This window comes from Aotus nancymaae, unplaced genomic scaffold (genome assembly GCF_030222135.1).
Source record: "Aotus nancymaae isolate 86718 unplaced genomic scaffold, 86718_ANA_hifiasm-v0.15.2.pri h1tg000028l, whole genome shotgun sequence".
Lineage (NCBI taxonomy): Eukaryota > Metazoa > Chordata > Mammalia > Primates > Aotidae > Aotus > Aotus nancymaae.
This window is the reverse complement of record NW_026988441.1, coordinates 9,176,426-9,199,928: the sequence shown is the minus strand read 5'-3', so window position 1 is coordinate 9,199,928 and position 23,503 is coordinate 9,176,426. Positions and strand designations below refer to the sequence as shown.

The 23,503-nt window shown below is 59.8% G+C and overlaps 3 protein-coding genes across 8 annotated transcripts in view; 1 reads left to right on the top strand and 2 right to left on the bottom strand.

Moving 5' to 3' along the window:
• The window catches only part of MEIOSIN (meiosis initiator), a 28,210-nt gene extending 23,107 nt beyond the window's left edge, over positions 1–5,103 (top strand). Inside the window, exons 10-14 of the mRNA XM_021668523.2 lie at positions 39–115; positions 1,922–2,137; positions 2,494–2,729; positions 3,855–3,944; positions 4,519–5,103. Of these exons, the coding sequence (XP_021524198.2) occupies positions 39–115; positions 1,922–2,137; positions 2,494–2,729; positions 3,855–3,944; positions 4,519–4,666 (767 nt within the window). The 3' untranslated portion in view covers positions 4,667–5,103. The remainder of the gene's footprint in view (positions 1–38; positions 116–1,921; positions 2,138–2,493; positions 2,730–3,854; positions 3,945–4,518) is intronic.
• Positions 5,104–5,319: 216 nt separating this feature from the next.
• Positions 5,320–9,368, bottom strand: SIX5 (SIX homeobox 5). The gene is made up of 3 exons (XM_012446719.2): positions 8,569–9,368; positions 6,870–7,675; positions 5,320–6,635 (listed from the first exon to the last, which is right to left on the bottom strand). The coding sequence occupies exons 1-3, from the start codon at positions 9,366–9,368 to the stop codon at positions 6,028–6,030; spliced, it is 2,214 nt and encodes a 737-aa protein (XP_012302142.2). The 3' UTR covers positions 5,320–6,027.
• An 872-nt stretch (positions 9,369–10,240) lies between these two features.
• Positions 10,241–23,484, bottom strand: DMPK (DM1 protein kinase). Of its 6 annotated transcripts, none has more exons than XM_012446718.3 (16): positions 22,095–23,484; positions 20,246–20,304; positions 19,699–19,790; positions 19,358–19,441; positions 19,184–19,279; positions 18,412–18,560; positions 18,034–18,127; positions 17,581–17,787; positions 17,235–17,498; positions 14,867–14,952; positions 13,080–13,191; positions 12,235–12,392; positions 12,049–12,146; positions 11,833–11,879; positions 11,453–11,542; positions 10,241–11,122 (listed from the first exon to the last, which is right to left on the bottom strand). In XM_012446718.3, the coding sequence occupies exons 1-16, from the start codon at positions 22,271–22,273 to the stop codon at positions 10,970–10,972; spliced, it is 1,968 nt and encodes a 655-aa protein (XP_012302141.1). In that variant the 5' UTR covers positions 22,274–23,484; the 3' UTR covers positions 10,241–10,969. The 6 variants fall into 6 exon arrangements, with proteins under 6 accessions (XP_012302141.1, XP_064237216.1, XP_012302138.1 ...); XM_064381146.1 differs by having other exon boundaries at positions 11,453–11,538; XM_012446715.2 differs by lacking the exon at positions 20,246–20,304.
• Between the last annotated feature and the right edge of the window lie 19 nt (positions 23,485–23,503).

Here is a 23,503-nt window from a genome sequence, read left to right as displayed (position 1 = left end):
ATTTCGGCTCTGGCAGCCCCTCCGGTCTCCCTCCCTAGCGGCTCTCTTTGAAGAAGTGCACTTTGATCTGGAGTCTTCACCTTCAGCCTACATGCAGGAGCCTCCACAGGAGAAGGTAGAAATCCTCTGCCCCTCTGTCCAGAGACCCATCCATCCATCTTTCCACACACACCACTCACAGCTTCATTCACTCATCCACCCATCACCCTTCCAGCTGCCATGCACCCGCCTGCCCACCCACTCATGCTTCTCCTTATCCTTCAAAAAACCCACCCACCCTCTGTGCATGTGCCGTTGGCCACCAGAGCCGGCTCTGTGCTTGGAGTGAACTGAACAAAAAGGATAAAAGCTAAAAGCTGCCAGGTGCCCATACAAAAACCCCCACATCATTTTATTTATTTATTTATTTTTTGAGACTGAGTTTCCCTCTTGTCATCCAAGCTTTAGTGCAGTGGCGCGATCTTGGCTCACTGCAACCTCCGCCTCCCGGGTTCAAGAGATTCTCCTGACTCATCCTCCAAAGTAGCTGAGATTACAGGTGCCCACCACCATGCCCTGCCAATTTTTTGTATTTTTAGTGGAGATGGAGTTTTACCATGTTGGCCAGGCTGGTCTCAAACTCCTGACCTCATGTGATCTGCCCACCTCAGCCTCCCAGAGTGCTGGGATTACAGGCATGAGCCACCGCACCCAGCCTCCCACATCATTTCACAACCACTGTATGAAGCAAGGTCTCCTGTGGCCCCATTTTACAGATGAGAAAACTGAAATCAAAAGAATAGGCTGGGTGCAGTGGCTCATGCCTGTAATCCCAACACTTGGGAGGCTGAGGCAGGCAGATCACCTGAGGTCATGAGTTTGAGACTAGCCTGGCCAACATGGAGAAAACCCATCTCTACTAAAAGTACAAAAATTGGTCAGGTGCGGTGGCTCATGTCTGTAATCCCAGCACTTTGGGAGACCAGTGTGGGCAGATGACGAAGTTAGGAGTTCAAGACCAGCCTCACCAATATGGTGAAACTCCATCTGTACTAAAAATACAAAAGTTACCCAGGAGTGGCGGCGCGAGCCTGTAGTCCCAGCTACTCGGGAGGCTGAGGCAAGAAAAGCACTTGAACCCAGGAAGCGGAGGATGCAGGGAGCAGAGATCACGCCACTGCACTCCAACCAGAGCAACAGAGTGAGACTCCATCTCAAAAAAAAAAAAAAAAAAAAAAAAAGGGAATGATCCCTGATCCCCAGGAATGCTCAGTTGGAACAGAGACCAAAACCCAAGACTACCCTCCTGGGCCCCTGGACCAACCCCTGTAGCCACCTTACACTCCAGGAAGCCACTATCCAATGGAGCAGCAGCCCCACCCCAGTCCATGATTCTTCCAGTGTCCCCTCAGTGGTGAATTGGTGGCAGAAACAAAAACGGACACCAATGGCGGAGTTCTTAGCCCCAGGCACTGCGTGGGGTGCTTCTCAACCCTGTGAGGCATAGATTGTGACCACTATTTTGTAGATGAAATAGATGCTCAGAGATGTTAAGACTGGCTGGCTATGGTGGCTCATGCCTATAATCCCAGTACTTTGGGAGGCCGAGGCAGGCAGATCACGAATTCAGGTGTTCAACACCAGCCTGACCAACATGGCAAAACCCCATCTCTACTAAAAATATAAAAATTAGCCAGGTGTGGTGGCGCATTCCTATAATCCCAGCTACTTGGGAGGCTGAGGCAGAAGAATCTTTTGAACCTGGGAGGTGGAGGTTACTGTGAGCCGAGATTGCACCATTGCACTCCTGCCTGGGCAACAAGAGTGAAACTCCATCTCCAAAAAAAAAAAGATATTACCCAACATAGGAGGCCTGCATTCTGGGGGGATAAAGGGGTACCACTGCTCTCCCGTCCCATCTTTCTCCCTCATCATGGCCCAGGACACACCCGCCAAGGCCCCCGAAGATCCTCCGGAATCCCATAGCCTGCCCCGGTCCTCCATCTCGCTGGATCACTGCTACCTCTCACTCAATGAGAACAGCAAGGCGCCATCCAGCTCCACCTCCAGTTCCAGCTGCAGCACCAGCTCCAGCTCCAGTTCCAGCTCAGAGGACAGCGACTCGGAGCCCCTGTGGAGGAAACCAGAGGTAAGAGACGTGGCCATGTGCCAGGGCCTGCGGGCCTCTTTCCTCCCTCACCATCCTCTCCCTCCCCCAGGATGGGTTCTCAGGTCCTGTCTCCCACCCGAGCGACCCTGGGGGAGGAGAGGTCCCTAAGGTTTTAAGCAAAGTCCTCGGGGCTGACTTTGGTAGATCAGGTGCTAGCAAGACATGTACCTCTCATTGTTCTCGCTCAGCGGGCAGCAGCAGTGGTCCAGCGAGACGGAGGACCAGGGCAGGCTGTGGGACTCAGGAGGGTCTTTGGGGGCCTTGGAGGGTGTGTCTTGGGCCACAGCGAGGGAGAAAGATGGAGGGGGAGACCAGTGGTGCCCCTTTGTCTCCCTAATACTCAGGCCAACCCTGAAGGCGCGCCGGGCTCCAGTGAAGCCGACGAAGACACCACATGGACCCCTAACCGGCAGGCCTCATCCCTGCCAGCAGTTGGGAGAAAGGCCAAGGAGGGCCAAGCAGTCAGGGCCCCTGCGAAGCCCAAGGAGAACAAGAAAGGCCCCTGCCAACCGCAGATGAAGAAGAAGTGTGTCAACGGCTTCATCATGTTCTGCAGGATGAACCGGAAGCAGTACATCCGGTGGGTAGGGTCGTCTTTGGCCCTGGGGAAGGCCCTGCCTTTGCTCTCTGCCTGTAGCCTGGCCATGCCACTCCCCACTGTCTGACACTGTCTGACACTGTTTCCCCCTCCCAGACCCCACCGACCCTTCCAGGACCTCAGTTCTCCCCCAGAACTGAACCCAGCCCTATCGTATTGGACAGGGCCCATTCATTGCCAGCACCAAAACCCAACTCAGACTTCAGACTTCAGAAGAAAAGGAAACAAAAAAATTTTTTTTTGAGATGGAGTCTCACCTTATCACCCAGGCTGGAGTGCAGGGGCGTGATCATGGGTCACTGCAACCTCTGCCTCCCAGATTCTCCTGCCTCAGCCTCCTGAGTAGCTGGGATTACAGGCGCACACCACCACTCCCGGCTAATTTTTGTATTTTTAGTAGAGACAGGGTTTCACTATGTTGGCTGGACTGATCTTGAACGCCTCACCTCCAGTGATCTGCCCACCTCAGCCTCCCAGATTGCTGGGATTACAGGTGTGAGCCACTAGGCCCAGCAAGGAAAGGAATGAATTAGCTTATATAACCTAGAAAACACGGGCGGGTGTAGACTGCCTTGAGATGTAGATGGTTTTAGGGCTCACACAAGGCTGTCTGGAATCTTCGTCCTTTTCGCTCAGTTCTGCTCTCTTCCGGGCTGGCTTCATTCCCTGGCAGGCGGAGTCACCGCAGGAGGCGCAGGCTCAGGTCCTGTCTCCCACCCGAGCGACCCTGGGGGAGGAGAGGTCTCTAAGGTTTCAAGCAAAATCCTTGAGGCTGACTTCGGTAGATTGGGTGCCCACCTGGAACCAGTCATTGACAGGCCTGGAGCCAGGGGATGGGGGCCCCCCCAAGCCACAGTGGAGAAGAGCTGGTTCCCTTACAGGAAAATCCGGGTGTGGGGGCCAGGAGCAGTGGCCACAGGTCCCCTGCACTCTCCGGAGATGCCGGGTGCCCCCCTGTGAAAGCCACTGAGTCTAGCTCCCTCTGCCTCCTCAGCTCTAGAGGGTGGTCGTGGAGGCCTCACAGGCCCACAGGGCTAGGAAGAGTCCGAGTTCTCAGTCAGGGTGCCCCGCAGGCCTCTCCTTACCTCCTCCTCCTTCCTGTCCCAGATTCTGCCCTGGGACCGCTTCCACGGCTGCCACCAGGGAGCTGGCCCAACTGTGGCGGGTGATGACCCAGCAGGAACGGAGGCCATACTGGTGAGAGGCCCTGGCCCAAGGTGTGGGGGTGTGGGGGTGGAAGGGCCTCCCTGCTCTGGAACCCTGCTCTGTCTCCAGAGCCTTGGGTGTCATGGCATGGGAGACTGGGCCGAGGAATTTGCGTGTTGCCTGGTCTTATGAAACCCTTAGGGGTGACAGAGGTGGAGGGGTGCCCCACCACTGCTAGGCTAGGGAACAGCTAAACGTGGACATGGACCCCTGCCTCAATCCCTTTGCTGTCTCTACCACACGAGTTTCTTGGAGTGTGGTCTGATTTTCCTGTTGCTTGGCTGCCTTGCCTCCCCCAAACCCTGGCCTGTCCACCTTCAAGGAGCTGCCACCTGCCCATTTCCAAACTGGCCCCTGAAAAATTGAGCAAAACTTTGAACACATCCCAGAGCCCTTGGCTGAGTCCCATCTTACAGACCAGGACTTGGTGGCCCCAAGGTTTGCCCAGAAAAGGATAAAACAGTGGCCCAGGCCGCTACAGGGGCCACAGGGATGGGGTGGGGGTGAGACAGGGACCCCCGGAGGTGAGTGAGGAAGCCAGGCCGTCCTGCCGCCTTCTCCCCAGCACCAAAGCTCGCAGGTTCAGCCGCCAGCACAACCGCATCGTGAAGCAGGATGGCTCCAGCAGCGAGGACGAGGACTGGGAGACACCCAAGCCCTTCTACCAGCTGCTGGCTGAGAAGGCCTTGCCGCTGCCCCCACACCTCCAGTGAGAGGGCAGCCCCCTCGCCTGCTCCCCTCACCCCTCAGGGCAACCGTGGCTCTTGCTGGAAGCCAGGACACATCAATGAATTTGTCCCTCCTGGGCCTCCAGCCCCTGAGAATGCAGGTCCCCTTAGCCAGGTCCCATGGGGCCAGGGAGGGGGGCACTGATTGGCCCCCACCACTGGGCACATTTGCCTGGAGCACCACAGTCGCCCGCAGCTGCCCTGATTCTCCCCTGGGCTTATCAGGAAGGGAACCCAAAATGAAATTCGGGGTGTTGGAGGGTGAAGTTTACCAGCCCCCTGCTTTTTCCTTCCCCACCCCAGAGCCTCACAGTTGCAGCCCTGTTCAAGCTCACCTCACCCTACTCCTCCCTCTCCTGTTCTATTTTTAGACTATTTATTGTTTTAAAGAAAATAAAGCAAGTGGGACCTTTGTTACCAGCAAGAGACAGGGGCAGGCCCTCCCGAGTCCCCCTGCTGCCCTCATCTGGAGGCCTGCGGCTGGCAGGAGGCCTCACTGCCCGCCCTCTGCAGCCACCCTGTGCATCTGAACGCAAAGCCCTTTCCCCTGGGAGGCAGCAGTAGGAAAGCCAGGTCTCCACTAGGGCTGTGTTCAGTGCTGCTTTGGGCAGGCCCTGGAAGGCACCCCACAGCCCTGGTGGCGGTGTAGTCCACTAATTTTATTTTAATTGAAAATGGAGGCATAACATGTCCTAGAAAAATAAAGATTTAGGATACAAAGGGGACACAGTGGGCAGGGCTGCCCCCGGGGATGAGGGAATCTTTGGTCTGGGCCAGATGTGACGACAAGGGCTTGAGTCCAGGGGAGCTGGTGGGGGAAGATCCCCGGTGCCCCACAGCTGCCCCCCACCCTGGCAGGAAATGCCATGCTTGGGAGGGTCTCCAGTCTCTGGGGCGGGGGCTGCCTGTCCTCTACCTTCGGATTCCAGGCAATTGTGACACCAGCTATCTATCAGCAGAGCTATTAATAGTGTTTGACGGAGTGACAGGGAGAAGGCTCTGAAGGCTGGAAGTCCGGCCCTGGGGCAGGGTGTTCTGCTCACAGCTAGTACCAGGTGGAAGGGGCAGGGCCCCCGAGTCAAGACCCCTGAGTCCTCCGTGTATATGGCAGGGCACAGCATGGGGAGGGCTGTTAACAGAGAGGCCTCCCATCCAGAGGGGAAGGAGCCCTGGGCAGGAGGTGGCCTGAGACGCATCTCCCAGCATCACCAGGGCTGGGAGGGGCCACCTGGGTAGGACGTGGTGGCTGGGGTCTTCAGCAATCGCGTTTCTGGGGCTCCCTCCTCCATCTCCTGTCCCTAAGTCTTCAGCACCATTGTTGTGCGAGGCCACAGGGCCGCGCTGGGTCACAGTTCCAAGGGCTCCTCCACAGGCACTGACTGGAGCTGCGTCAGAACCTTGGCCTCAGCTTCCAGCCCCTCATCAACCTCGCTCCCTGCGGTGGCCCCCAGGAGCAGCCCCTCAGGGTCAGGGTCTGGCAGCCTCAGCACGGTGTGGGGGGCCTGCGTCCCCAGCCCCTTTTCTGTTTCCAGCAGCCCCTCTGTTCCTGCACTTAGTTCCAGCGCTGCTGGCCAGACCGGCACAGCCGCAGGTGACAGCATCAGCCCCTCCGGTGGAACCGCTGGGAAGCTGGGCAGGAGGCCGGGGGAGTCAGAGGAGAAGGGCAGGCTGGCGCCAGAGGTGGTGGCGGCGGGAGGTGGCTGCTGCGTGGAGAGGGTGCCTAGGGCATGCGCCTCTGAGAGAGTAGGGCTGGGGCCCACTGGGAGGCCTCCCTCGGGCACAGAGATGGCCGTCTCTGGCTTCAGGGGCAGGGCCAGGCTGGGGCCTGGCGGCAGGACCTGGGACACGAGCATGCTGGTGGGGAAAGTGGCAGTGAGGATGATCTTGCCCTGCTGCACGGCCACACCGGTCACGATGGGGCTCCCAGACACAGGATTGGCCAGGAGGAAGTTTCCTGTGGGTAGAGAGGGGCCCAGCATAGGTGAGAGCCCCGGGAGAGCCAGCCAAGCCAGGCGGAGGTGGAGACTTCGGCAGGAGGGTGGGCAGAGGGAGCCTTCTGGTGGGGCACTGGGACTTGCCAGGGATGAGACGCTCCCCAGGAGCCCATGGACAGCCCCTCCCTCTCTGAGATGACTGCACCCCCCTCCCCTGGCTCTTACCCAGGCCTGAGGGAAGAAAATAGGGGTACCTGGGGCAGTGGCCGAAGGCAGCTGCAGGGCAGTCACGCCCACCCCGGAGTTGATCAGGTGCACATTGGCAGGGCCTGCTGCGGCTGCCACCTTCACAGGGCTGCCTGGCCCGGCTGCCAACAGCTGCAGTGGCCCCACAGCTTGGGGCAGGGTCACCACCTGTGAGGTGGGCACCACCTGGGGCAGGTTCAACAGTGGGGAAGTGGGGCTCAGGCCCGTGGGGTACCCCGGGGGTGGGGAGAGCGGCACCACTTGTGGGGCAGCCACAGCAGGCACTGGCCCCGGGGGCAGAGGAAAGGTGGCAGCTGGCGGGGGGCCAGGCACCACTTGGGGCAGGGTCCCCGGGACCTCCTCTCCAGGGGCTGGTCCCGAAGCAGCCACCTGGGTCCCTTTGGTCTCAGGGACCTCTGGCTGAGCCTCCTCCAGCCGCACCTCCCCTGTCTGAGGGTCCAGGACCAGGGAAGTCTTGGCCTCACTGGCCCCCTGAGGGCTGGGCTGCGGTGGAGGGGCACCCCCACCCCCGGTGAGCAGCAGCGGGCCCAGGCTGGAGGCCTCGCCCAGGGCCAGGCCATTGATGATGACAGGACCGCCGTTGAGGAGTACTGCTGGGGAGCTGCTGGCAGTCAGGAAGCTCCCATTCACCAGGATGGAGGAGGGGGCAGGGCACGGCGCAGGAGGGCTGGCCCCCGCCAGGAATATGGAGCTCTGGGCTGTGGCCTCGGCAGACACTGGGGCCGCCCCTCTCTCCAGGTCCTCAGGACTTCGGCTGGACTCGTCCTCAGTCGTGGGATTCCCATCAGACTCGCTGGCCAGAGAAATGGCTGTTAGCTGGGGTCCCTTAGCCTGTGGGGCCTCCCGCAGAGCCAGCTGGCTGCTCTCCCACCTTTCCCAGGCCCAAGCTTCAGTGAATCATTCCAGGAGTTATGAAGCCCCTCTGAGACCACCCAAAACCCGAGGGCCTTTTGCAAGCCATGTGTGGACAGCACTGCAGAGAAGCGCTGGGGAGGGAAGAGGCCCTTGCTTCCCCTTGCCTCGGCCTCGGGTCCTCAGGCTGAGCTCCTCCTAGGTTGCCCTAAAAGTTCCTTGGTTGGGTGGAAAGCAGGCGAGTGGCCTGGAGAGAGGGAGCAGGCGCCGCCAGCCCAGTTCCCGGTGCCCTCCCCGTGGGGCGTCAGAGAAGGGAGAGGCCAGCGCTCAGGGTGGGAGGGGAAGGGCTTGGGTTACAGGGAAACCAGAGCTGGGGAAGGTTCACGTTTCACAACAAAGGCAGACGAAGGACCACGCTGTCCAGGCCCAGAGGGGGTGTAGGGGCGGGTGGGGAAGAGTAACGGGCAGGGAAGAAAGGGGGCTGGAAAGCAGCCCCTACGCGGGGTGGGGTGGGCACAGGCCCCTGCCCTCTTTCCGCAGCCCCTCTAGTGCACCCCGCAGTGTGGTCCCCAACACCGATGGGATTTGGGCAGGAGCTCGGAATGGAGCCGCGGTTCGAAGAGACGCGTGCTGGGCAGTGATGCTGGGGAGAAGGCCCGGGCGAGTGCCTGTGCCGTCCATGCTTAGTCCCTGCGCCCCGCGGGCGCCCGGGGCTTGAGCGGGAGGAGTCCGAGGACCTCGGCGCGCCGGCCCCAGCAGTGGGCACGGGGGAGGAGGGCTGGTGGACGGGATGTCCCCGGGAAAGTGGGACTTGCGCCTCCCAAGGCTCCTCACCTCTTGCAGGGCGCGCCGCCGCTGGCCCCGGTCCGATCGCGTTGCCGCCGGTTCTTGAACCAGTTGCTGACCTGCGTGAGCGAGAGGCCGGTGAGCGTGGCCAGGCGGCGCTTCTCGTCCGGCGTGGGGTAGCGGTTGCCGCGGTAGCAGGCCTTGAGCGCGGCACGGGAGCGCTCCTTGAAGCAGTAGACTGTCTCCTCGCCGTCCCAGATGGTCTTGGGCAGCGGGAACTTCTTGCGCAGTCGATACTTGTCCACTGCGCCCAGCGCGCGGCCGCGGGCCCGCTCGGCCTCGTGGTAGCGCGCGCGCAGGTAGAGATCCTGCAGGAAGGCGTGGTGGGCGGCGGGGAAGGGGCGGCTCTCGAGTAGCCGGTAGAGCTCAGCGTACTCGCCCCGCTGGAAGGCCACCAGGGCCCGCGCGCGCAGCACCGGGTCGCTGCCACGTAGGCGCTCGGCCGGGGGCAGTGCGCCCAAGAAGCGGCTCAAGCGGCCGGCGTGGCCCGCCTGGAGCAGCGCCTCGCAGACGCACGCCACCTGCTCGGGTGAGAAGCGGAGGCCCGTGGGCGGTTCGGCAGCGGCCTCGGGGGGCGACCCAGGGACGCCCGGGGATCCCGGGCCCTCTGCTCCCGCCGCCGCTTCACCCGCCCCGGCCCCGGCCGCTGCCGCCGCCTCACCCTCGGCCGCCTGCAAAGTCTGCAGGAGCTGGCGCGCTTCCTCCTCCTCCTCTTCGGTCGCAGTGGCCGCCACCGCCTCCCCCCCGGCCGCCGGCCCCACGCTCGGCTCCGCAGGCAAGGTAGCCATGTTTTGCAACTTTGGGAAGTTCCTCCCTCCTTCTCTTCCTCCCTTGGGCTTTCCCCAGCCCCCTCCCCCACCTGTCCCCCCTTTTCGCTCCACTCCCTGCGCTTCTTGATCTCCCCAGGCCAACCCTGCGCCCCACACCGGGAAGGCGAGACCCAGCTCTCCACCCGGTCTCTGTCCCTGTGTGTGTGTTCGTCCCTCTCCCTGTCTGTCCGTGATTCTCCCTTTGTTTTCCCTCCGCCTCTGGCCGCGCTTTCTGCCTCCCCCCGCGAGTGCTTCTGGCTCAGGGCCTCAGTTTCCCCATCGGGACAACGCAGAAGGTAACGGGCCGTCCAGGAGGGCTAAGGGCGCGAAGCCTTCGCTCCGAGACTGCGCTTCTGCACGCCTCCGTCTCCAGGGTCCTCTGCAGGCCCCCACATTCCCCATCTCGGCCTGCGCTCCGCCCCTCGGAATTCCCGGCTCCGCAGTGGGGGCGGGTCTGGCCGGGAGGAGGGGCGGGGAACGGGCCAGAAAGTTTGCAGCAACTTTTCTCGAGCTTGCGTCCCCAGAGCGGATGCGCGTGGCGTACGCAGGCGCAGTGGAAGGAGGATGGCCGCGCGCGCGCGCTACCAGCCCAGCCCCCTTCTTCTCGACGCTCGGTGCCACAGCTGGGCCACAGCTGGGCGTGGGCGGCGCCTCCGGGTGGCCCGCTCGCCCTCTCCTATTGGCCGGACGCCAAGGCCCCGCCCCGTGGCTTTTCCTCCCCCACCCCTGATTCGTCCGCTTCGCGTCCCGCTAGCTCCTCTCAAACCTTCGGCCGCCTCCCGCCTTCGGATTGGCCCGCTGCGTAGCCTCCTGCCTACAACGCAAACCATGGACACTGCGGAGCCCAGGGCTTTGGGCAGATGGAGGGCCTTTTATTCGCGAGGGTCGGGAGTGGGGTCCTAGGTGGGGAGAGACAATAAATACCGAGGAATGTCGGGGTCTCAGTGCATCCAAAACGTGGATCGGGGTGTTGGGGGTCCTGCAGCCTGTCAGCGAGTCAGAGGACGAGGTCAATAAATATCCAAACCGCCAAGGCGGGTGGAGCCGACTGGGGCTCCGAGAGCAGCGCACGTGAGGAGGGGGGCGCGGGATCCCCCGAAAGAGCGGGGTTGGCAAAAGCAAATATCCCGAGTAAGCGGGCAGAGGTCGCGCCGGACACTCCCTGGAGAGCAGGGAATCATGCCCAAGGGGGATTTGCGGTTTGCTAACCGATGATGGATGGGGGTGCGTGGAGGGTGGAACACGGACAGCCCGGCTTGCCGCCTTTTCAGGCTCGCAGTTTGCCCATCCACGTCGGGCCCTCAGCCTAGCCGAAAAAAAGAAGTGGTCTGCGATTCCCCCAGCAGCAGTAGCAGCAGCATTCCCGGCTACAAGGCCCCCTCGAGCCCCGTTCGCCGGCCGCGGAACCGGCTCCTCCCTCCCCGGCCACCAGGGGGCGGGCCCGGATCACAGGACTGGAACTGGGCGGAGACCCACGCTCAGAGCGGTGTGAACTGGCAGGCGGTGGGCGCGGCTTCTGTGCCGTGCCCGGGGCGCTCAGTCTTCCAACGAGGCCCCAGAGTCGAAGAGAGTTCTAGGGTTCAGGGGGCGAGGGCGGCTCCAGGGCGGCGCCAGATTGGGGTGAGTTGGCCGGCGTGGGCCACCAACCCAGCGCAGCCCAGGGCGGCGGCACTAGCCAGAGCAGCGGCGAACAGGAGCAGGGAAAGCGCCTCCGATAGGCCAGGCCTAGGGACCTGCGGGGAGAGGGCGAGGTCGGCACCCAGCACGGCCCTCTGATTGGCTCCTGGAACTCGCCCCGCCTACGCCCATAGGTGGGCCCGCACTCCTCCCTGCGCCTCGCCCCCTCCCCAACAGCCTGCGGTTGCTGTTAGTCCACTCCCAAGCCTCGAATCCCGTCCGAACTCGTCATTGGTTGCTTCCTAGCGGCCTGTGTTGATTCGCTGCCCGAGGATCCTCCCTCCCGCGGTGGGACCAGCCCCGCAAATGCGCAGCTAAGCGGGTGGCACTGGGCGGGTGCAGCTAGGGGCGCGGCGGCGGAGGGGGGCGTGGGCAGCCGGACGTACCCTGGCAGGGAGCAGCAGGTGGCGGCGGTGCATGGGGTCTGGCCCCACCAGCGGGCACTGGCCCAGAGCCACGGCCGGGGGGCCATCTAGCTGGAGAGAGAAGGGACAGGTGACCCGATCGGAGCCCAGTCCAGCCCTCGGCGGTGGGGCGAGAGACAGCGAGGGGAGTCGAGGCCAGGGAGGTTATCTAGGGAGATCCCAGAGGGGATCTGGTGAGACCTGAACCGAGGGAGATCTGGGACTGAATGAAGGGCTTCTGCCCTCTGAAGTCGCAAAGAGGTAGGGTGAGCCCTATATCTGGACGGGGAGACCAGGAGCCAGGGAGGGAGTCTGCAGAGTGGGCAGCAGGTCTGAGGCAGGGAAAAAGAGAGGGGTCTTACATGGGAAGGTGGATCCGTGGCCCGGGGACTGGGGACCCCCGTGACAGCTGGAAGGAGAAGAAAGAGGCATAGGGCGCGTGGAGGGGCGAAAGAGGGCGGTGGCGCGGCGTGCCCCAGCATGGGTCCCTCTCCTCCCCCAGGTGTCCATACACGCCCCACGGAGCAGACGGCCCACCTCCTCCCGGCCCTCGGGAAGGGGACGCTTGAGGGACTTGCCTGTGGCTCCCTCTGCCTGCAGCAACTCCATGCGCTCTCGTAGCTGCCGGACGTGCGCCTCCAGGTCCCGGTTCCGAGCCTCGGCTTCGCGTAGTTGACTGTGGGGAAGTAAGGACGGTGAGTCCGTCTGGGCTGGACGAGAGGGGCTGCCAAGGGTTGTCACAGGCCCCGAGCCTCGACCCCGACCTGGCGAAGTTCTGGTTGGCCGTGCGGATGGCCTCCATCTCCCGGCTCAGGCTCTGCCGGGTGAGCACCTCCTCCTCCAGGGCCTCCTGGAGCTCCCGCAGGGTCACCTCGGCCTCAGCCTCCACCGCAGGGATAGCAGCTGGAACTGCCACTTCGGCCTGTGTACGGGAACCAGGCTTAAGGCTGCCTGTGGCTCCTGGGAGACTCAGGACTTGAGCACTGGTTCCAGGCCTGGGATTCTCACTTGTCCCCTACTCCTCCACCCTCTCGGGATTTCTGGAATTGCCACCGCTCCTGCAATGATCCAAGCCCCCTCCCTTCCCTACTCCCTTCAGCCCCATCCCTGAGTCTGGTCCCCTCAATCTACACAGGGACTAGAGGGCTAGTCCTAAAACACTAACACAACTTGACCCTGACCCTCTGCTTCTCAAAATCCCTCCAGCTCCCTAATGCCCTCAGGACAAAAGGTCTTGCCAGGTTGTTTTCTGCTGGCCTCTTCAGCCATCTCAGGAACGATTCAGCCAAACTATCTGTGACTTTCAGGAACAAACCAGGATTCCCAACTGCCCAAGGCCTTTGCCCTTAAGGTCTCGCCTGACCACCTGGCACTTTTCTTTCCTTCACCAGTGCTCAAAGATAAGCTCCTTAGATCCCCTGCAACACACACACCCTTAAACGCCCTGCTGTAACTCCTTCACAGGGACCTGAAGTAGCCTCGTCTCTGTGGTTTCTGTCTGCTCCTGTTCAGTAAGCTCCCAGAGGGCCCCACAGTGCACCCCACCCAGGAAGCCCTTGCCTTTTCTCTCCTGTTTGTCCCTGATGGACCCTCCCCTCTAGCAACTTACTGTTTCATCTGGTGGAGACACCGAAGGCTCCAGGCTGGGCGCTTGTACGTGTGGCTCAAGCAGCTGCTCAGCCTCCAGTTCCATGGGTGTGGGGCCTGGGACCTCACTGTCCCTGGGGAGAGGAGGAGGGAGTAGGGAGAGAGACAGAATGCTGATTCTTGAATGGAGAACCAGGAACTCCTGGACTGTGGGTAAAGGACAGCTGCTTCAAAGACCACCTGATCTGAGGAAGGGGAGCGGCAGAGTGAAGAGAACTGTCAGGTGGGCTGACAGCCCTTCCCCTGCTTACGAAAAGCCCTGCCCCTCCCCTGGCCTTGGGCCCCTGGGAGCTGCTCTTTCTAAACCTTCTGCAGGGACTTGGGGTCCAGACCCCCATGTTCTAGGGTCAGTTCGTCTCCTCCTTTGACATGTGACCTCTGCAGACCTGATGAGGGAGACTGCTTGGCTCTGGCCACCTCCATGGATGTGGTCCTAAGACTGGGAATAGGACCCCAAGATGGCGACTCCAGGTCAGCACACCCCGCTCAGCTGTGGGAAGGGGACAGCCCCTCCCTGGGGTAAGAAGTGGCTGTCCCCTACAACCCAGCACTCTCTCCTGTGGGAACATGGCTCAGGACCTAGCTATCCTGGACACGCACCTGGGTCTAACAGAGGATGGGTTCAATCCTGACCCACCTGTTCAGGCCCCACAGCGGTTCAGAATCGAGTTGGAGTTCATTAACGATAAGAAATGGCATTTGTAATGTTTTCCAGTAATAAAAGCTGATTAGAAAACCACCTGTTCTCTTAGACAAGGTAGCATGGAGAAAAAAAAACCACCTGTTCTACAGTAGTTAAACGTGTCTGTGCACGTGTGAGCCAGGGACCACTGCGTCTGGTGAGCTCACAAGATATTGACTTCCTTGTCCTTATCTGTATTTTCTGATTGTGATCAGCAGTGCATGATGTATATGGCCTCACACTAGCCGCAGCTGCAATCAATCATGGCTCACTGAAGCCCCAAACTCCAGGCTCAGGTGATCCTCCTACTTCAGCCTCTTGAGTAGCTAGGACTGCAGGGACAGACCACTATGCCTGGCTGAATTTTTTCAATTTTATGTAGAGATGGGGTCTCACTGTGTTGCCCAGGCTGGTCCTGAAGTCCTGGGCTCAAGTGATCAGCCTGCATCAACCTCCCAAAGTGCTGGGATTTCAAGCTTGAGCCACTGTGCTGAGCCTGTAAATTTATTTAAATATATATATATATATATATATATATATATATATATATATATTTTTTTTTTTTTTTTTTTCTTTTGAGTCTAAATTTCACTCTTGTTCCCCAGGCTGGAGTGTAATGATGCGATCTCGGCTCACCGAAACCTCCGCCTCCCGGGTTCAAGTGATTCTCCTGCCTCAGCCTCCCAAGTAGCTGGGATTACAAGCATGCGCCACCATGCCCAGCTAATTTTGTATTTTTAGTAGAGATGGGGTTTCTCCATGTTGGTCAGGCTGGTCTCAAACTCCCAACCTCAGGTCATCTGCCCACCTTGGTCTCCCAAAGTGCTGGGATTATAGGCGTGAGCCACTGTGCCTGGCCAGCTCTGAGGTTTTAGAAATGAATCTAACATTCTGAAGTACATATATCTGAGATTTTAAGGTCCTCCAATTCTGGCTTCTTAGGAGTCCATGTTCCCAAAACAATAAGGTTCCAAGACTGATCCTGCAACTGCTGGCCGCCGAGGAGCAGGCCCTGGGAAGCCCAGGCAGCCTCGGGGCCTCTGGAGATCACCCAGGGCGGTGCTTACCTGAGGGCCATGCAGGAGTAGGAGTAGCCCACGAAAGGCAGGTGGACCCCCAGCGGCGCACCTTCCCGAATGTCCGACAGTGTCTCCTGCACAAGACACACAGATGTCATCCGCAGTCCTTAGGGTGGGTCCCTCACTGCTTTTTTAATTTTTTTAATTTTTATTTTTTATAAAGACGGGGTTTCACCATGTTGATCAGGCTGGTCTTGAACTCCCGACCTCAGGTGATCCGCCCTCCTTGGCCTCCAAAGTGCTTGGATTACAGGTGTGAGCCACCACACCCGGCCCCTCACTGCTTTTTGATCATGGCTTACGTGTTCCCCCCAAGCCAGCCCCAACTCAGGGCTTATCTAAAGTGGCCCCTCCATCATTTTTTTTTTTGTGACACAGAGTCTCACTCTGTCACCCAGTCTGGAGTCCAGTGACACGATCTCGGCTCACTGCAATCTCTGCCTCCTGGGTTCAAGTGATTCTCCTGCCTCAGCCTCCTGAGCAGCTGGGATTACAGGCACTCGCCAACCCACCCGGCTAATTTTTTATATTTTTGGTAGAGATGGGGTTTCACCATGTTGGCCAGGCTGGTCTCAGACTCCTGACCTCAAGTGATCCACCCGCCTGGACCTTCCAATGTCCTGGGGTTACAGGCCTGAGCCACTGCGCCTGGCCATTTTTTCTTTTCTTTCTTCTTTCTTTTTTAAATGTAGACACGGGTCGCTCTATGTTGCCTAGGGGTCTCCCTATGCTGCCCAGGTTGTTCTGGTTACAAACTCTGGGCTTAAGCAGTCCTCCCACCTCAGTCTCCCAAAGTACTGGGATTACAGGTATGAGCCACTGTGCCCAGCCCACTTATTTTTTTTTTTTAGATGGAGTCTCTCTGTCTCCCAGCCTAGAGTACAGTGGCACAGTCCCATCCCACTGCAACCTCCACCTCCCAGGTAGAAGCAATTCTTCTGCCTCAGCCTCCTGAGTAGCTGGGATTACAGGCATGAGCCACCACGCCTAAGTTTTATATTTTTTATTTTTAAATTATTTATTATTATTATTATTATTATTTGAGATGGAGTCTCACTCTGTCTCACAGGCTGGAGTGCAGTGGCACGATCCCGGCTCACTGCAACCTCTGGCTCCTGGGTTCAAGCAATTCTCCTGCCTCAGCCTTCTAAGTAGCTGGGTTTACAGGCTCCTGCCACCATGTTTGGCTAATTTTTTTAATTTTTAGTAGAGACAGTGTTTTACCATGTTAGCCAGGATGGTTTCAATCTCCTGACCTCATGATCCACCTGCCTTGGCCTCCCAAAGGGCTGGGATTATAGGCATGAGCCACCTCACCTGGCAAGTTTTGTATTTTTAGTAGACACAGGGTTTTACCACATTGGCCAGGCTGGTCTCGAACACCTGACCTCCAGTGATCTGCCCGCCTCAGCCTCCCAAAGTTCTGAGATTACAGGTGTGAGCCACCTTGCCCAGCCTATTTTTTAATTTCAATGTAATTTTATCTTACACTGCACTCCAGCCTGGGCAATTTCAATGTAATTTTATCTTACACTGTCTCTGTTGCCCAGGCTGGAGTGCAGTGGCATAATCCCAGCTCATGCAGCTTTGACCTCCTGGGCTCAAATAATCCTCCCATGTTAGCCTCCCAAGTAGCTGAGTATTCAGACATGTGCTACCACACCCAACCAAATTTTTATACATTTTTGTAGAGATGGGGGTCTCACCACATTGCTCAGGCTGGTCTCGAACTCCTGGACTCAAGCAATCCACCCAATTCGGCCTCCCAAAGTGCTGGGGTTACAGGCGTGAGCCACTGTATCCTGGCCCCACCATTTTTTCTTGTATCCTGTTGCTTCCCTTTGGGGCACCTGCCACACTCTCCATAATTCTCTAATTCTCTAGACTGCAAGTGGATGAGGGCAGGGACCAGAGCTAATCTGGTCAGTGCTGCATTCCCAGAATTATCTGGAAAAGGGCACCCATAGCCAAGCAAGCATTCCATGACAGCTTGTTACATGGTGGAGAGAGCAGTCCTCTCCTACTTCTCATGGCTCCAAGTCTCAGCTCAGATAGCTTCCCCCTTCAGGAAGCCCTCCAGGACCTTCCTTGCTGAGTCAGGAGCCCCTCACCACCTGCACTCCGTTGTCTCAGCCCTGATCACTCTGGGGCCTCACTGTCTAAGGCAAGTCTGCGTTCCCCCACTGGACTGTAAGGCTAGGTCACTGCTGGGTCCTCAGCACTAGGTGGGCACAGAGCAGGTGCTCTGGGGAAAGAGTGATTCAGGACCCCAGGAGGTAGGCACTGTCCTTACTCCAACTTTATAGAGAGGGGATGGGGAGGTTCCCGCAGCCAAGCAGGGGCCACAGGTACCTACCCCGCCCCCGCTCACCATGGCAGTGAGCCCGTCCTCCACCAAGTCGAAGTTGCATGTGTCGGTGGCACCTTCGAAATCCGGTGTAAAGGGGGGCATGCTGTCCCGGAGACCATCCCAGTCGAGGCCAAAGAAAAAAGGATGTGTCTGGAAGTCGCCTGCTCCACCCCGGCCCAGCCGTGTCTCCGGGGGACAGAGGAGCTGCTGGATGAGGTCTCGAGCCTCCTCAGGGACCCCTTCATCTGCCAGCGGCAGAGAGAGGTGCTCCTGCTCAGAGGAAGAGGGAGAGGAAGTGATAGCCTGGGAGCACCCACGGGGAGAGGTCAGGGCTCTCTGGGGCTGCGCTCACCCTGTAGTGGACAATCTTGCCGTAGGTCTCTGCCGTGGAATCCGCGTAGAAGGGCGTCTGCCCATAGAACATTTCGTAGGCGAACACACCCAGTGCCCACCAGTCACACTCGGGCCCGTAGCTGCCTGTCCCAGGCCTACCGCCCACAGCCTGCAGGATCTCGGGGGACAGGTAGTCTGGGGTGCCCACAGCCACCATAGATCGCACCTGGACCAAAAGGAGCAGAGCAAGGCTCAGATCCATCCCTCTGGGCCCACCAGCTCTGGGCCCTCCTTCCAACCACTCCCGAATATTTATCCCCTCCCTCTGCCTGGTCTAAAGCTCTGCCACACAACGAACACTTAGGCCTGGGTCATCTCCTTCTTCCCCTCCAAATCCAGTCCCGCCCCCACACTCTGTGCCTCCCATCCCTCATTAGCGGCCTGAATGGCTCTGCAGCTGGCACCGGCTCACCGTTCCATCTGCCCGCAGCTTGAGGCAGGAGCCGAAGTCAGCCAGGCGGATGTGGCCACAGCGGTCCAGCAGGATGTTGTCGGGTTTGATGTCCCTGCACCGAGGAAAGAAGGGTGGGAGAAGTGAACCTCCCTCCCGTGGTCCCACCAGGCTCTGCCCGCTTTGGGCAGTGCTGCCTGAAGCCCCACCTCCTCGAGTTCTGCTCCTGTGGGGATTCTACAGTTCTGGACCCTACTCCCAGGCACCGCCCCCGTTGGGCCCTAACCAAGGAGGTCCCTCTCTAGGCCCTGCCCTCTCTGGGCTCCGACCTTCCAGGAACCCTGCCAGGGAACAAGCTTGCTATCCCCCCGCCCCAGCTCTCAGCCATTCTGCGCCCACCTGTGCACATAGCCGAGCCGGTGCACCGAATCTATGGCCATGACAATCTCGGCCAGGTAGAAGCGCGCCATCTCGGCTGGGATCCGCTCCCCAAACTTGCTCAACAGCGTCAGCAGGTCCCCGCCCACGTAGTACTCCATGACCAGGTACTGAGAGGGGGTGCATCATGGGTGGTCGGTAGTCCCCCGAGGCCCTGATTCATCACGGATGGCTGGGACAACCACTCCCAGAGACACCCCATCCCTGAGCAGAGACCTGCAGCCTCAGCCCAAAGAGAACTATAGAGATCTGCCCTGCCAAATCAGGCCACCTGCAGCCCCGCTCCCCACCCCCCGGAAAAAAAAAACACAAAAAACCTTTCCCGGGACGTCACTAGGCAGATTCACTCTCCCTGACAAGTTCTGGGAAAAAGAATCCAAAGACCGCGCAACATCCAGAGAACAGGTCGCAGACACTCCCTGCCTAGGCAGTGGCCTCGTTAGAATTCCTGAAGAGCTATCCCATTCCAGATAAGAGACTACCCCAGCATAGACATCTTTATAAAAGAGTCGCCCGAATCAGCCCCAGAAACGGGCAGTGAGAGACACCATCCCCACCCCAGATAAGGAAGGCCCCTCATCCGAGTGACACACCCTCTTACCGCACACAGACTCTCCCACAGGCGTCTCCAGGCAGCGCCCTCAATCCTAGAGCCTCTTCTCCCCACCTCCTCGTCCAGTGTCAGCACGGGGCTCTCTCCCTCTTTTTCTAGTCACCCCGGCCCGGAGCTCACCAGATAGTTCTCATCCTGGAAGGCGAAGTGCAGCTGCGTGATCCAACGCCGGTCCCCATTCACCAACACGTCCCTCTCCTCACGGAAGCACGACACCTGCAGGGCACCCGAAGGAGCTGCAGCCGGAGAGGGGCGCGGATCCTCAAGGCCCCCCACGCCTGCCCCGCCCCTCACCTCGCCTCTCTTCAGCATGTCCCACTTGTTCATGATCTTCATGGCGTACACCTGGCCCGTCTGCTTCATTTTCACCACCGCTACCTGAGGCCGATATAGGGTGATAGGGTGGAGATGGCGGGAAAGCAGAAGGGCTCGCCCAGACCCAACTCCACCTCGGTCTGCACCCAGCCGTGGCCCCGCCTTATCTACCACACCACGCCTACTTGTCCCAAGCTCCGCCTCCAGCCCTGCCCTAGGTTCTAAGGCTCGGTCATTCATCAATTTCTAAGACCCCGCCCTACTCCCCATGCCCCGCCCACCACTAGTCAAGTGGGACTCCCTTCCGGCTCAGGACTCACCTCGCTGAACGCCCCGCGTCCGATCACCTTCAGAATATCAAAGTCCTCCCTCTGTAGTCGGACCTCCTTAAGCCTCCCCACGATGGGCTCCGCTGGGGGTGTGGTGGGGGAAAAGAACCGAGTGTCACCAGAAAGGGCACTGGAGACCAGGAGGAAAGCCCCACCCTCTGTCCCTCTGTCTCCCCTTCTCTCTGCTGCTCAGCTTCACCCTAAGACTATCTGCCTCCCAAAGACATAAACACTGTGTAAGGTTCTGGGAACCCAAAACCGTACTCCCATAGAGGTGAGGTGCCTGGGAAGCCCTTAGGGGGACAGGGCATTGGGCCAGAGGGCTCCAGGGTAGTGCAAGAGAGCAAGGGTGGGGTAAGGAAGTCTGTAGAAGGGCAGACCCTGAAGGACAGGGGGAGAAGGAAATAAGACCCAGTTCTTCCACCTTCCTGGTCTTCCAGCCTTCCACCCCGACTCTAGGTGCAGCTGGGGCCCCACCCCCACGTTCTCATGTAGTATGTACTGGGTAATGGCCCAGACGTGGGGTTGTATCCAGTACCTCTAGATTCAGATGCAAGTGGTTCTTGAACCACACTTTGGGAAACCCTGGATTTGGGGCTGGGGGAAGGAATGGAACAGGGAAACAAAGCCAGCATGGTCACACATCCCAGACTCCAGTGCTCCATCCCGGCCCATCTCTTAGTCCCATCCCTTATTAACAGATGACAATCGGGCTCCCAGAAGTCAAGGTCCTCCGACTAGGAACGTTAAACAGGGCAGCTTGGGTGGGGGACAGGCTCGAGTGGAGGCTCGAGGCTCAGGGACAGTGGGATAGGGAGACCTGGACTCCCAGGGGTGGAAGAAGTGGAGGTTGAATGGAGAGAGGGGTGGGTATGGGAGGGGAAGGAAGGAGGGGAGACACAGTGGGTTCTGGAGGAAAGAGAGGGGCCCTGGAGGGTTCTGGGGGGTTCTGGGAGAGTGGGCCAGCAGGGACGAACCAGCCAGGACCGAGGACGGAGGAGGGAGGAGAGAGCCAAGACATTGAGCCCTTTTAAGGCAGTGGGAACCCAGGCCCCCTCCCCCGCCCCAGGCTTGGCAGGGGAGGGGCCGCAGGATGCAGCTCGGGCCACAAAAGGAGTGCTCCTCCCGGGAGAGCCAGACCCCTACCCCGCCCGGTCTCAGTTTACCCTGCCAGCCCAACTTCATCCCCCGCTAAAGGGAGGCCAGGAGAGTCATTAAGGGCTGGGGAGGTTGGGATAAGGTTTTTCCAGAGGCTGAGTGGCCTAACCCTTCTCGGCTTCCACCTTCCCATCTGTGAAATGGGAGGAGGAGGAAAAGGAACCAGGCCTGGGTCAGAAAGACATGGACACAAGAGGAAGCAGGGGAAGGTGGAGAGACAGGAAGCAAGAGACAGTGGCACACACAGGCCGAAGACCAAGCGCCAGTCACTGAGGGCCGGGCATGTAGGGGCTAGAGGGGCAGGGTGCTGGGAGTGACAGAATCCAGTGACCAGTGAGCCCGAGTCCAGGGCTGGGGGAGGAGGGGGGCAGACAAGGCAGCTGGCAGTATGGGAAGCATCCTCCTTCCAGCCCTGGCCCTAGGCCCTGGAAAGCCCTTGCAAGAGGGGGATTTGTGGGACAGCTGGAAGGTTGGAGGCCCCGGGCCAGGAGAACTAAAGGACGCAGGGAGCCAGGGTGGGGGGAATGGTGGCTGACCCGCACGGCTCATAGGGACAAAGACTTTGGGGCTGGGGGGTGGGCGCAGAACCTACAGAGAAAGGAGGCACACCCAGAAGAACCCAAGAACCGTTGTCCCTCCTCGATCAAAGAGGAGGGGGTGCTGGTGGTGCCTGTCTGCAAAGCTGCTTCTCCCCCAGGGCCCGAAGTGAGTCACCGCCCTCCCAATGCCTGGGCACCTGTTGGGGCAGCTGGAGAGGCTGGCGCCGAACACCTGCCTGTCGGCTGCGCCCCTGGCAGCTGCCCCATGCTGTCCCTCCTGGCTTGCCCCAGGCTGCAGAAACCAGGGGAGAGGGCCATAGGGCCAACTTTTGGAGGCAGGGTCCCAGGAGAGGGAGCTTCCAGAATGACCCTGGCCCTCACCCTGGGGTGGGGTGCAGGGAGGCCATGGGAGGCTGTTGGCAGCCTGGCCTGGGCCTGCTGCAACTCCTAAGCCACAGCTCTGAGTCATAGCTGCCCTGGCCTCTGCTGACCTTACTCTGCCCCTCCAGGGTGGCAAGGGCAGGGAAACGTTGCCCTAGGACCCAGGTCCACACTCTGAGCCCCAGGATGGGAGGATCTCCCCATTCCCATCCTGCCATCCTACTCCCCAACAGCCAGGCCTCTGTGCCCAGACCCATCTCCTGCCCCACCCCCACCCCGCCTGCAGGAGCCCCGAGGGCAGGCACTCACCCCACTGCAAGAAGTCGGCCACATACTTGTCCTGGGCCAGTTCGGAGGCGCCCAGCTCCTGGTGGACGCCCAGGAGAAGGTCGAGCAGGGGCTCCAGCCCCAGGAAGCCGGGGTCCAACACCAGCTGCTGGAGCCGCCTCAACCGCACCTCGGCTGACATGTTGGACAGGCAGCACCATGGCCCCTCCCCGGGCCGGGGGCTCGGGGTCCTCCTGTCACAGGGCCAGGCAGCCCCTGTCCAGGCCCTGGAGCCCTGGTTTCATGTCTGCCTGTCCCTGGCTGTCCCCTGGGCCTCTCTGGCCACTTCTCTCTGCTGCTGAGGCCTCCTCCTCCTCTTCTCCCCACCCCTTGGTCCAGCCCCACTCCCGCCTCCCAGCCTTAACCCCTCACAAGCCAGCCCCCCAAGCTCCCTCCTTCCAGGGCCCTGCAGAACCCTTTAGTGCTAGAGTAGGGGGGACAGATGAAGAATCTCAACTCTCACACTGTCACCCCAATAAAAAGGTTGAGCACAGAGGAAGCTACAGGTGTGACAGATTCCAAGAGGAATCCGCCCATTGCTGAAACGGGGCCAATCAAGGCTGAGTGGCCCAGTAGCGATCAACCCCTTGCTCCCAACAAGCTCCAGAGCTGGGGGCTAGGGCTGGGGCTAGGGCTGGGTGGGAGAAAGGGGCTGAGGCCTGGGAAGGGGGCGGGAGGCCAGGGCAGCTTCTTGGGTGACTCAGAGACAGATTCCAACTCGGACAGTTAAATTTAGCCCTCTAGGTCTCCACTTTACACTTTTTTTTTTCCAGGAGGTGGGGAAGGGGTGGTGAGGAGAGGACCAAGAGGGGGCACCCTCGGAGCCTGAACAGGGGTGACCTGCTGCCCAAAGCCTGGGGGAGGCCAGTGGTGGAGCCAAGCCCTCCTCGGGCAAAGGAGACCCCAAAATAGCTCCTTGGCCTCTGGCCGGGCAGCCACATTCCTGCCCAGGCTGGGATTAGAAACAGAAACATTTCGGGGGGTGGAGGGTGGAGCGGGAAGACACACTCCCTATGGCTCCAAGAGCCAGGAGGGATCTGAGCTTTTTTTTCCAGGGTGGACAGTTCTCCAGAGTGGAAGTCAGGGCCAACAGCCAGCCTGGGGCGCCTGGGCTTCGGCAGGGCCAAGCCTGAGAAACTAGGAGGCAAGGACCGAGGAGTCCCACCTGGTCAGGGCCCGGGAAATGTGGTTCAGGGCAGTTTTGGGAATTTAAAAGAGGACTCTGACGAGGGGCCCTGGCTGCGGGCAGGATGCTCTTCTCCCCAAGAGGGCACTGGAATGGGTCACCAGCTATGTGCCTCTAGGGTCCCTTCCCTTCCCGGGCTCTGGCTTTTCCTGCTATTAAAAGGGGTGGGACATACTGGGCAGGGGAGCAGGCCTGCACTCCTCCT